We start from the raw sequence: 14,625 nt of genomic DNA, 5'->3' as shown, positions 1-14,625 counted from the left end.
GGGAGAAGGAAAAATATTTAAAACAATTAGAAAATTCGATATACCGACATTAGTACAAAAATTTAGGTTAGGTTAAACAAAATATACGATACATAAAGAAATATAAAAATAAAATTATATATTCACAGTATTTTCGGCGACTAATCCTTAGTTTTGGCAACGTTGCATGCACGATTCGTATGAGAAAATGGTGTACGATGTTGTGGACAGGGTTCCCAGATTTAGGGGGGAAAATGTGGGATGGGATGTGTTTAGGGATATTATTTTAAAGGGACTTTTCTAATTTAAATTCCGTTACAGACATTGAAATGTTACGAAATATGATTATAGTACGATCCAAATTGAAACGTAATGGTGGATCATGCTCAACATTTTAACCAAATGTTCAAATTATTTAACGTCAATATGTATGTTTTCAAAAAATGAAAATCTGAAGAAAAAAAATCGTTATCTGAAGTTTTTCATAATTTATGAATAGAAAATTAAAAAAAATATATGTTGCGGAATGAAATAGTTTGAAATTTACGAGGGCCGTTTTTTTTTCAACCTCCTATCGCTGTTGTTGACATTCAGGCGTCAGTCGGCGTTGTGCTACAGACACGTAAACATGTCCGCCACTATTGATTCCCGCCAAGAGTAATTCGTGAAAATCACGAGTGGTTACTTTCTTTGAAACGATGAATTTCTATTTGAAATTTTGTTTTTTTTTTGGAGCTTTACGTGCTACAAGAAGCTCGTCATCTTCAATAATTATGTGATTCGTCGTTTTCCCAACACCAAGCGTGCTACTAACTAATTTCACTATGTCATCAACAACTGTAACATAAACGTTTGTCTGTATATGATTTGAACGTTTTTCTTATTTATTTACACTTTTTAATCTGCCTCTTACGTCCTTAATTTATTTACACGCTTAACTTATAATAATTTACTTATAAATAAATAATTTCCGCGATTAGTTATTTTCACTACGACTATTTATTTAAAATTAACTAACTGCGTTCACACAAATAGTTTATATGCCACAAATAAAATTCTACAAAATTCTAGAACTAGAAGAAATAAATAAATAGACTTTTCTTAGAAATTATTTGAAAGAAATACTGTAAATAAACCGCCTGCAACTAGACAAATTATATACAAATAAACATGAAACGATTTCCGCCATTTATAAAATATGTGAAAGACGTCGCCCGAAAAGCACCGCGCGAATTCGCCGTAGTAACTGGACATGGTCGGCTTAGGGAACCGTTTTGAGAATTTGTTCGTCACAATATTAATCTTCATTAATTGTTTATGGACGATTATTCGACGTTTACGGGTCCCTGCCAGATTTTTCATGCATCTTGCAAGTTGCAACTAAACACAATTTGGACCTAGTTAGATACTATATAAAATTGAGGCTAAGTAATATTTAATAGACGATGATTTTGGCCACTCCAAACCTTTTTCTAGTGTTTTGTTTAGTGATAAAAGATGGAATACTTGAATTAGCTCAGGTACATTTATGAAAAATTTAGGAAATATTCGGTTATAATATTTAAAATGACCGTAGTTTTGGATTAGTAAGAGATTAGATTTTATTATAAATGATTTTCAATGGTTTAGTATCTAGAACTGAGTGGTTGTATATCAAGACTTTCCATTAAATTTAGATCTAAGCACATTGCGAATAATTGAATTTTGAAACGGTATCCGTATGCAATTCATTGACCTCTTTGATAAAATTATTTTTACGTTCAATACACATGAACCAAATTCATAAGTAACTGTTGATACACTTTCACCTAGTTCGAAACAAATTTATGAATTTATAGTTATAAGTAAATAACAAAATAAAAACCAGGAAAAAACCAATCAAAACTTTACACTTAGAAACGAGATAACTCAATTCGTTTTTAATACTTTTTTCGAAGATTTTAAAAAGAATTTTCGTTATCCTCTTTTTATACAGAAAGTTCCGGGACTCGTTTCCGAATTATAGGCATTTAAAGCGAAGGCGGAATCAAAATTCAAAGTAACGCCGACCATTCGCGGAGATAAAGGGGTTCATGCAGGATTAATCCTTCCCCACTTCCTTAATGATGTAGAAAATCATCTGAATAACAGTTTTCCTGATAAGTGGATTGATCGGGGAGGCCCATTCGTCACAATGGATTTATTTGTTTGGGCAACACAAGGAACGAAATAATCAATAGAATAAACTTGTGTTGTGTCGACACAAAATCTTGGTATGTCCTTCCAAGTTCCAAAAATATCCTCCGCAGACTCCAGAAGTGTGTAGAATTGCACTTCGAACATTTATTACAGTTTTTTTTTGTTTTTATTTGATAAGTCGTATGCTAACCAATTCAAGTTTTTTAAATTTCAATTTTTTCCCTATGAAAATAATTACGATTTATGATAATGTAGAATGTCTCTTTGTGGTGAACGTCCCCTTGGCATTTACAACGATCTAAATATCTCATAAACCATAAATTTTATCGAGTTGATTCAAAAGTTAAAGTCATAGATTGTTAACCATTAGGCACGAGCCGACCCTGATACTCAGATAGTAGTATAGAATTATTTAAATAAATATAAATACAACTAACTTTAAAGGCCTATAACTCAGAAACGAGAGGTCGTATGAGAAAATTTTTTATTTTCGCATCAAATACTAACTCCCGAATTTTTTGCATCAAGTCCTGGAACACCCTGTATACCTTTTACAAATATAAAAAAAAGTTGGGAGATATCAAGATCTTCGAAAGGTAGGTAAATTCGTTTTTGCTATTTTTACATTGTACAGGTTGTCCCCGTTGAAATTACAGTTTGTTAACCATTAGGCACGAGCCGACCCTGGTCCTCAGTAGTATAGAATTATTTAAATAAATATAAATACAACTAACTTTAAAGCTCAGAAACGAGAGGTCGTATGAAAAAATTTTTTATTTTCGCGTCAAATACTAACTCCCGAATTTTTTGCATCAAGTCCCGGAACACCCTGTACACCGTACACAAATTTAAAAAAAAGTTGAAAGATATTACATCTTCGAAAGGTAGGTAAATTCGTTTTTGCTATTTTTAGATTGTACAGGTTGTCCCTGTTGAAGTTACAGATTGTTAACCATTAGGCACGAGCCGACCCTGATACTCAGATAGTAGTATAGAATTATTAATTTCATCAAACAAACTACTTGCACATACGTAATCATCCATTGAAAATTCATAATGTTCGAATGTATAATTTAGTAAATACATTTAAATATAAATACAAGCAACTTTAAATGCCTATAACTCATAAACGAGAGGTCGTATGAGACGTTTTTTGTCACGCATTTTTTGCATCAAGTCCCTGTATACCGTTCACAAATTTAAAAAAAAGTTTAAAGATATCAAAATCTTCGAAAGGTAGGTAGACAGCTTTCGATCATTTCATACCTACGTGTTATAAATAGAATTCAGTTCCCAGTATTCAGACTCGTAATCGTTCCGTCTCTCTTCCCCTATCACGTTCTCTCTTTTTCCTTACCCTCTTCCATGAAAAATACATGAGTAAACATTTCAATAAGCTACAAAAGTCTTGTAGACGTATATTTTTAGATTGGTTAGTATATTTATATGCATATATATGTAGTTACGAGATATATTACAAACCTCCATTTTGAAACGATAATAATTAGGCGACGATCAACGACTTGGTATACCGTAAAATTTGTCGTTGCTTGATCCGCGATTATCTATATACAAGAGGTAAACGAAAAGTTTTTTTTTTAATTTGTATATTTGTAATCTACTAGTTTAAAACAAGTTTATTATAAAAATAAATTACAATGGATTGAAAATTACACCTGTTAACGAAATTATTAATAATAATTTTTATTATTCTAATGATATCTTCAAATAAAATCATTATAATCTAATAATTTACAAGTTGTAACACCCAATGTTTTGGAATATTCTCGAAATATAATGAACATTAAAATTGATAATTTAAATACGATAATATTTTTTTTTGATACAAACTTGAATAATGACCTTGACGAAAGTATATTATTCTCTTGTAATTGGTATTTTTCCATTTTATTATATTGTTTACTGATAAAATGTTACAACAATTAACGTACAACAATTTTAGAAAACATATGGGCTTCGATTTTTTTTTGCCTAGCGACAAAGATTGTATGATAATCGTCATCGACGGAACAGTCCTTGGAATATCTACTTTTCGAACCATATTAGATCACCTCAAAAAATTGTATTTCCGTCAAGTGGTTATTTTTAGAATGTGTTTTTCTGAATTGTTCGGGGATTTTTATATTTAACTCAATGTACAACGCAAAACAACGCCTATATTAAATGATTCAATTTAGATATATTTAGTATAGGTATTGGTTGATATCTTTTCAAGTTACACACATGGCAACGTCGCTCAAAGAAAGGAAACAGTTTAACGGTAAAAAATAACTTGTTTCGGGGTTGATCGGTATATGAAAAAAACGGTCTACGAAGATACGACAAACCAATGTTATAAGTGAAAAAAAAAATGGTTATAACATCAACCCCTATTGTGTTTTTCGAAACTTACAAGATGTGGTAGAAAGAGGCTAAATATGAAGTTTAATAAACTGTTTGAGTTACTTATTATTGATATTTGTTTAATTTACATAGTGAAAATTTCCTATTCATAATATAAATTAGTACAATTTACCTCCCACTTTATCTATGGCATTTTTAATAGAAACAATTAAACGACTTCCTCAAAACAATTTTATCCCTCTCAAAAAACAATTTGATGATAATGGCGATGGGTACATTTCCATCTCTTTAGAATTGGATGTGGTCTATTTATTTGAAAGAGTAATTTCTATTTAAAAAAAAAATTGAAATTCAAACAGATTTAAATCGATTTATTAACAGAAATATTTAAGGTCTAAGAAGGAAAAGATTAAAGAAATTTATCGAAATGTCACTCACATTTTCAAAAATTCACAACATATAGGTTTCTTGCCTTTGTAAACGACATTTTATTTTATTAAAAATTTTAACCATAGCAAACAATTTTGAACCAAAGGAGATTCTAAATTTTTTTATAATATAATTGAATTTCGATTTGATTAATTTAGTTTGAAATGGAAAAATAATTTCCAATTGACAATCAATAAAATTAATATTCGACAGATATTTATGTAATAATATACGAGGGATGTTCATTGAGTAAGTTCAAAAAATCAATACAGACATGGTTTACATATTTTTTTGAGATACTTTAACACGTTGACTCACGATTTCATTTAATCAATAAAAATTGTAATTTTCGCTGAAATTTGACAAAAAAATTATTTTTTAGTTGAATCACGTGTTAAAACTCTTTTTAGGGAGTTTAATTACAAGTTATTTCGCATTTGGCAGTCAGCGTGTTGAGTAGTTTTCGTTTACCTTCTTTCTAAAATTTTCTTTTATCTATGGTATCGCTATTGTATGACGTGAAAAGTCACTAGCAACAAAGTCTGGCCTATACAGAGTTTGCTGAAAAATGTCCCGAAGGATGTGGGAAGGTTTTTTCGTTTTTACGTACACCTGATCAATTTCATTTGGTTCAACGTTTCTAGCATTCAAAAATCGAGTAATCGATCGATCTATTGTTCATAGAAAGATCAAAATGGCGGTATTGTTATATAGTAACTAACTGCCACGCGCTTGCACAAAGAAATTTACTTTACGATCATACCTTGTAGTTATTATGAACATTGAAAGTGTAATAGTCGTGCTTTAACGTTTTTCAAATTATAATAATCATATTTTGAATCCTAATTTAAATCTCAGGTTGTTGATTGCATCAACATGATGTGAAATCACTTTTAATCGGTGCACTTAACTAGTACAAGATTTGGTTCAGCAATTGATCGATGATCACAAACATTCGTTATCATTTACAAGCTCATTTACCCCCCTAAATTTATTTTATTTCAATAATTGCGCAGAAAATATCATTTAAACGCTTCCAAAAACCGTTTCAAGGTAGGAACAAACCTATAAAATTATTAAGCTCTACGAGGGTGGTTCCAAAAGTACCTGGTCTGACCTAGATATGGGGGTAGTTGCTTGAAAAATAACAATGTATATCAATAATGAACGTTTTTGGTAAATTAGTCGTAGTGGTCGATCAAAAGATGTGACAATTCGTGAAATGTTGGGAGAAAATCCACTAGATGATTGTCGATTGAAAGTACGCGATCTAGTACTTTTGGGACGATCCTCGTAAGCATATACTGTCATAATTTTGGCAAATTTTGGAAAAATTCCACTTCAATTCCTCATCGTTTTCATCTTTGAAGATATACACTACATCTTGCTGCTTTTCTGCATTTTAAGACCTTTTAGTTATACAATTTTCTTCTTTTTCACATATATCATTATCGAAAAGAGACTGAAGTTGTTTTGGATCCCTCGTTTCGTTAAATCCAATGTCCGTATAATGAATTGAATGATGTTTTCTGATCGCTAAACTGGGATCAGCGGAATCACATAAATTTTTTTTGTGGATCCAAAAGTGTAGCTATCACGTCTCTGGGTAGTTTGCCCGTAAGACAAACTCTGCAAAGATGCATAGAAACGCCTGGGTGAAGTCAACTAATGCTCCATTGCCAACAGACGCCATCACTACGATATATGATGTTTGGAAAAAGAAGAAGCTGCGAATTACGTCATCGGTGATTGCCCAATGTGAGGTTAAAACGTCGTTCAATCTTTTCATAACTAATCTAAGCTTTTGATGGTTTTTTTTCATTTTTTAAAATTTCTCGACTGATTACAATGTGGCGTTTTTCAAAGTTTAATAGCCATTTTGAAGAAATAATATCAAAGTCGATCTTACTTGGCAATATAACAAAGGAAATGATTTATACGGGAAACGACTATTCCGACTTTTCGTCTACATAATAATAGTACACTGATAAGAGTTAATAAAATATCCAACCACCTACTCATTTAAACTATTAATAAAACAAAAAAAATCCTTATAGTTAAATTAAATCACGTACTTACACGCTATTACAAAAAATCGACAAAACTGAACGAAAGAAAAGGAATAATTAGGGATATAATAAAAGCAAATGAAGAAAATAGGAATTTAACGAAATTGATTCATGTCGATATACCTTTTTCCTTAAAAAAAATCAAATTACCTGTACTCATATTGGAGTCTTGGCTATGTACGGGCTGAGTTGTGTTTACTGTTGACTGTGGTGCCATCTGTATCTGAGATCCAGCTGACATCTGTAACAAAGATAATACAATTTTCGTATTATATTATAAACGTTTTTCAACTAAATATGAACGACCCGTTAAATTACATTAAACTCCAATGAATTCCTAGTCCACTCTTCGTGTATATTGTTTATTAGAATAGAAATTGATAAGCATCAAAACAAGGGCGGGGAGACGTAAATTGAAATATTCTATTGACTCTAGATTCTAAATAAATGAATGAAAATGTAATTTCGATAATAAACCTGATGATTATTTGAAAAAAAAGCACATTAAAAATAAGATCTAATATTAAATGGAACGAATTTTTATAGTGGTAAATGTATAATTCATCTAAAAACTATTATACCAAGGTAGTATACAAGGTCTGGCTATTAAATAAAGAGACTGGTTCCGAAAAAGGGTTCAACATACTCCCCTCCCCTCGCCACACACCTTTCCACACGTTTTTTCCATTGATCGGAGCAGTGCTGGAAGTTTTCTTTGGTGAGCGCCCTTTCAAAGCAGAAACAAAAAAAGTCGCACGGTGCCAAATCTGTTGAGTACGAAGGGTGATCGAGCAGTATTGCCAAAACTGACAAATAGTGAGTCTGGTTGACAGACTGACCCCCTGGAACCCATTCAGTCATCACGATACCGAAAAAAATCGATCAGCATTGCCTTGCATTTTGATTTGCTCTCACTAAATCGCTTACACCACTCAAAAACACGCCTGGGGCGCCCTCTAGGCACGCAGTCTCATTATTTAATAGCCAGACCTCGTATATCTCATTTTTTTAAAGGTTATGTGGTTTTTTTCATTAAATTTTTGCAACTTTTAGCTCTTTCAAATAAAATGTCTAGTAACATTTTATTTTCAATAACACAAGATGGAAAATCGTGAATCTGGTGATTTTGGAAGCCAATTGATCGTACCACGTGAAGAAAAAGTTAAATCACTGTATACGATGTACAGAGTTTTTTTATTTCGGTGGCCATATTAAATGATAATTTCACCGATTTTGATTTTATTTAACAGAAAACTTCAGTGAAAATACTAATTTTACTATAATTTACAGACATATATTAATATGACATTTTTTATAAACAAAAAAAGCAATAATTGTAGGAAAAACATCATTATTAAGGGAAATAAAAAGAAAGGAAAAATAACAGAGAGAATATTCATAACTTGTACTTGAATGAATGATATTTTTCAAACAACTACCGCCATCTCTAGGTCAGACATTTACTTCTGGATCTATCCTCGTGATGACAGTTAATACTTATTTATTTGTTACTGGTTACTTTTTATTTTGGAAAGTTGGCAGCCCCACAAAAGAGAAGTGGCAATCATGACGCAATAGCAAGAACCTTTTTAAACAATATGTCACATTTGCACCCAGAAAAGTAAGGTTAGAATAAATATTTAATTAAATGTTTAGATGATATTTTTCAAATAAATTATGGAAAATAACAGACCGATTGTTTTCGATACCACGTCTTGTTTATACCGTACAAACAACCACGAAAACCAAATATTGTTGTCAACAAATATGGGAAGAGTCATAAATAAAATAAAAACAAATAATATTCTATTTTAAACAATGTTTTGTATCTGTGTTTTCATAACATATTATGAAATCTAATTGTTTTTCAAATTCGATTATTATAGATTTTTTTCTATTAAATAATTTTCTTTACGAGAGCGTTTTAGCGAGCACAAGAAAATTTGGTACGAGCTTATTACCGAGCCGAGCTTCTGTCATTAGCTTTCCTCGCAGTTCACTTTAGAATCGATTCCGAATCAATTTGTAACCAATTTAGAATCGCTATAATTCGATTACGAATTGATTCGTAATTAATAATGAACAGATCCGATGTCTTTTTGAAAATTCAGAACCGAGCGACCCTCGAACAATAATTTTTAAAATTTGTAGTTATACATTGAATAATATACAAGGTGCCTCAAAAGAAAGTTCACCTTGTATTGGTTATTGCGAGAACACAGCTATTCTGAGAAGTTTGGAAGTTTGAAAAGATCAGATCAACATTGAATAATCCAAAATCCGTCCAAGGTCTTCTAGAATAGTCGAAAATATAGACAGTTTTCGTGGCGAGCCTGAATCGTTTATTTGGAAGCGGGCTGTTGCTTTAAACGTGTATAGTTCATTATTATTTTACGTAAAGATTTGGAGCTGAGCTTTTACAAAATTTAATCATAGATTTGACTTTGTAAACCGGATGATTGAGTTCATTTTTATCTTGTTGGACACGCCAACAAGCAAAATTGCTGCAACCAGAGAATCCCCAAAGCAGAACGTGGAGGTACGGTGCGACATTGCTGCGGAACGAGGAAGAGGCCTGTGAAAAATTAGGTTGCAGCTCGTAAAAACGAAATCCTAATCAATATTTCTTCAAAATACCTTTAAATTTGGGGAAACGCCGCAAATCCACGAATAATGCACAAAAATAATGTAATTCCTACAGGGGTAGGTTTTTAAGGTATTTTAGGTCTGTCGCAGAAAGACATTCTGCTTTGGTTAGGTAAAACGATCATCATCTGAGTGGACTGCAGACGGTGAACCACCCCCGAAGCGTCCAAAATGAGTTGGGAAGTTTATGGCTTCAGTATTTCGGGATGCACATGGAATATTGTTCATCGACTATCTCCAAAAAGGAAGAGAAAGTCAAAACGGCCTAATATGTCGAAGGAAAAACCACTGCTTCACACTAAAACAATGTACCGATTCACAAATCGATGGAACCATGGTTAAATTAAACGAATTACGCTTCCTCATCCACTATATAGTCCAGATCTAGTCCCCAGTGACCACTGATCTCGAAAAAATGCTCGCCGATAAGAAATGCAGCTCAAATGAAGAAGGAATTGATGAGACTGGAACTTATTTTGAGACAAATCCTTCTAAAATCGATTTTTGACAAAAATGACTTATTAAGTGACGTGCTATTTGGTCAAAATCTGATATTTTCGTCGAGAAAAATTTTATTTTTGTGCTAGAAATATCGTGAAAATACGATTATTAGTTCTATGTTCGGCTCTATTCGTTGTTGAGTTTCACCACTTTGACAAATGGCGTCTGTTATATATATCAGAATCTTTACGTAACATTGAAGGTTTTAAAAACCAAAATACTTTTTAATAAATTCGATTTCGCAATACACCGTTGAATTTTGCTTAAAACGTAATTATTTTTACAGAAAAATGTAAAAAAAAACAAAATATTACCACTTATTTCTTCATAGAAACACAAAAAATGATTAAGAAATTTATTCAACTTTAGTAACTGTATGAAAACAATCTCCGATTATAGTCGTAATTATATAAAATACTTGTCATTTGAAATTGATAAATCGCCGTAAACTTGATAATTCTTGAACAATTGCATTCAAAAACCGATGAAATCGTTGATGATCGAATGTTTTTACAAAAGTTAGTAGCACGCAAAAACTTACCAATGACTGAACTGTTTCGTACGTACTTAACATAAAATTAAATTAAAAAAAAATAATAATAAATTAGATAGATAACGGTGAACATTGTATCATATTATCGTCATTCAAGTAAATTGAATCTGTGATTAGGATCCTTCATAAATTTTATTATAATTTATAATAGTTCGAAATGCAAAATTTATTGAAATTGATTTGAATCTATATATTTACATCCTGATATTTAGCACAAAAAACCAAAGTTTCTAAAATTCTTGCCACTTCATTTAAATAATAATGGTTTTTTTTTCTATTTTCAAGGTGATTATTCCTCAAAATTCCAACTATCATCTTCCATATAAATATGTTTTAGATTGTTAATACGAGGATGGTCCAAGAAGTACTTGGCCTGACATGGAGATGGCGGTAGTTGCTTGAAAAATTTGAATTTTAATGTAATTTGAGTCGTATTTTGTTGCTAATTGATCATAGAAGATGACAGTATCACGAAATTATACATTTACGAATTTTTAATATCAGCCCCTAGTGGTAAAACCCACCACCCCCTTTTAGGCACTATCAACTTTCGGCAACCACATGTATTGGAAACTTTTGGACCCACCTCAACGTCATATTTTGTTTTTTGCTTCCATAAATGTCGAATTTCACCCCTATAGATCAAACAAACTACCCTCAACACTTTTAAGCTGAAGCAATTTGGTTGCACTATATCGAGGTGGAACCTAGTTACACAGATAGGGTTTGAAGCTTAATTTGTTGCTAATTTATAGTGGAAAATGACAAGTATGACCAAATTTCTTTAACTACCTTTTAGTATAAAACAAAATGGGCGCGATAGTTAACCTAGTTCGCGGCTATTGACGAAAGATACTGTTCGTCTGAAATCGTAAAAACCACCCCATTTTCATCGAACCAGCAACCCGCGACAAGGCTATTTGGAAGTAAAAAATAAGCTGCTTCTTAAGGGTAGTCGGATTGAGAGGGAGTGATTATTGAAATTTATGGAATACAAGTCAATTAATTTTACGAAGGATGTGTATGGATGATAAGCCCTAGTTGCCTCTATATCAGTTCATGTTCTAAAATTTTGTTTCGTCTAAATAAGGACTGATTCACATATTATGGATCTCATCAGAGTCACGGAACCCTTACTAAATAATCAAATCTCAAATCTTCGTATTGTAGTACCAGATATTTGACTTGCTACATATTTGAAAAAGTGGTGAATGGATTGACTTATAGTCTACTAGGTCTGGCTATTAAATAACGAGACTGCGCCCTAAACAAATGGGGTAAAAATCGAGTAGTGCGTTGGGTATCTAGATATTTTTTCTAAGCACGTCCCAAAACAAGTTTCCGTGATTCAAAAGCTCTTGCGTCAACGGGTCTGCTCAGATTTCCTTCAAAGTCGATGGAAGCGGTAAAGCAAAAAACGGCAGGCCCAAAAAGGCCCTAACCAAAGAAGAATTCCAGCACTGCTTGAATGTAGAATAATTTTTATAAAAAAACACTTTTTAGTAACCAGTCTCGTTATTTAATATCCAGACCTCGTATTCCGTATTAGAAATATTCAAATGCAAAACTTATGACGTTATTTGTATGTATATAAATTTATTTTTCTATCACAAAAGGTTGAAATTTTCTAAACGTACTCGGTCTAAAGTATAGTATTTTACAATAAAAACCGATCGAATGTTAAACGCACATATACGCAGCACAAAAACTTTACCCTAACAAGTTTTAGATGACTCATTATCTATCACGTGATCGGTAAAATGAACAATGCAGCACAGACGCCATAACACCCGATTAAGGAAAGAAATAACTTTATAAGAAAAGTTGATTTCTTCAACGATTACAACAAAACTGTAGTCGCTTAATTTCAATAAATTACTCAACATTATCGGCGTACGTTTTCAGAAACGTTAATATAAAATAAGTTAACAACAAATTCAAAACTTACCAATATAAATTGAAACGCGTCTAGGCACATAAAAATGAACGAAAACAAATACACGAAACACACGTTCGCCGATGAAAATATAACAAAATGAATAGATAGATAAGTATAGGACGTCGTAATCAACACACTGGCCGACAATTTATTATTTTACATATTTTTTTTTTTCGTTAACAAATTACATGAATTGATAATTATCGTACGTTCTCGACGTACAAATATTATAAACGGATCGGTTTTTGAGTCGGATTATTTGGTTTGGTTTCAAATGTGGAACGTCATTTACTGGTATATACAGCTGATAGATAAAAAAGATAAGTATGAGTTAGTACTTGAAAAAATTTATTGTTAACAAGTTTCCGTTTACGTATACAGTGTTATCGATAAAATTTCGAGAATACATTATTCTGAAAGAATAAAAATTTGCGTTATTCTTAATTAAACTTTGATTATTTTTGGTAGAAATTGAGACGTGCAACCAACTTATAGAAATATCCATCCCTATATAAATAGTACAGGCAAATTAGCGATTTTGAACTAAAAACTTTAAATTGAATTGTGCGGTTTTGATTTTCTAGATTCACAGAGGTTTTGGGATACTGAATAAATCTATCAACTCTACAAAATTATGGACACGGATTTTCAAAATTTTAGGACTTGAAACTAAAAAAAAAAATAACTCGAAAACTATTGGGAATTCGAAAAAAACTGCCGTGCCAAAAAATGTAGAGTGCAAAATTCTCTACAAAAAAGTATCCCAGGTATTTAATCCTAATCTCGAAATTTTCACCTTAAAATCGGTTTATACACTCAAAAATATTTTGAATCGCGAATAACTCGAAAACTATGGGGAATTCGAAAAAAACTGCCGTATCAAAAAATGTAGAGTACAAAATTCTCTACAAAAAAGTATGCTAGGTATTTAATCTTAATCTCGAAATTTTCACCTTAAAATCGGTTTATACTCAAAAATATTTTGAATCGCGAATAACTCGAAAACTATGGGAAATTAGAAAAAAACTGCCGTATCAAAAAATGTAGATGACAAAATTCTCTACAGAAAAGTATCCCAGGTATTTAATCCTAATCTCGAAATTTTCACCTTAAAATCGGTTTATACTCAAAAATATTTTGAATCGCGAATAACTCGAAAACTATGGGGAATTAGAAAACAACTGCCGTATCAAAAAATGTAGATGACAAAATTCTCTACAGAAAAGTATCCCAGGTATTTAATCCTAATCTCGAAATTTTCACCTTAAAATCTGTTTATACACTCAAAAATATTTTGAATCGCGAATAACTCGAAAACTATGGGGAATTAGAAAAAAACTGCCGTATCAAAAAATGTAGATGACAAAATTCTCTACAGAAAAGTATCCCAGGTATTTAATCCTAATCTCGAAATTTTCACCTTAAAATCTGTTTATACACTCAAAAATATTTTGAATCGCGAATAACTCGAAAACTATGGGGAATTAGAAAAAAACTGCCGTATCAAAAAATGTAGATGACAAAATTCTCTACAGAAAAGTATCCCAGGTATTTGATCCTAACCTCGAAATTTTCACCTTAAAATCGGTTTATACACTCAAAAATATTTTGAATCGCGAATAACTCGAAAACTATGGGGAATTAGAAAAAAACTGCCGTATCAAAAAATGTAGATGACAAAATTCTCTACAGAAAAGTATGCCAGGTATTTAATCCTAATCTCGAAATTTTCACCTTAAAATCGGTTTATACTCAAAAATAATTTGAATCGCGAATAACTCGAAAACTATGGGGAATTAGAAAAAAACTGCCGTATCAAAAAATGTAGATGACAAAATTCTCTACAGAAAAGTATCCCAGGTATTTGATCCTAACCTCGAAATTTTCACCTTAAAATCGGTTTATACACTCAAAAATATTTTGAATCGCGAATAACTCGAAAACTATGGGGAATTAGAAAAAAACTG

At 31.6% G+C, this 14,625-nt stretch overlaps 1 protein-coding gene across 17 annotated transcripts in view; it reads right to left on the bottom strand.

Moving 5' to 3' along the window:
* LOC130899106 (serine/threonine-protein kinase tousled-like 2) overlaps positions 1 to 14,625 on the bottom strand; it is a 109,702-nt gene that overhangs the window by 9,957 nt on the left and 85,120 nt on the right. For 16 of the 17 annotated variants that reach the window (XM_057808861.1, XM_057808858.1, XM_057808873.1 and 13 more), the window contains one exon: positions 7,170 to 7,260. In XM_057808861.1, the coding sequence (XP_057664844.1) occupies positions 7,170 to 7,260 (91 nt within the window). Of the gene's footprint in view, positions 1 to 7,169; positions 7,261 to 12,667; positions 13,158 to 14,625 lie in introns of those variants that run through there. The other variant, XM_057808866.1, reaches the window with a different exon arrangement.

Source organism: Diorhabda carinulata, chromosome 10 (assembly GCF_026250575.1).
Source record: "Diorhabda carinulata isolate Delta chromosome 10, icDioCari1.1, whole genome shotgun sequence".
NCBI lineage: Eukaryota > Metazoa > Arthropoda > Insecta > Coleoptera > Chrysomelidae > Diorhabda > Diorhabda carinulata.
Note: the sequence above shows the minus strand (reverse complement) of the source record. Positions and strands in the feature narration are given on the sequence as shown.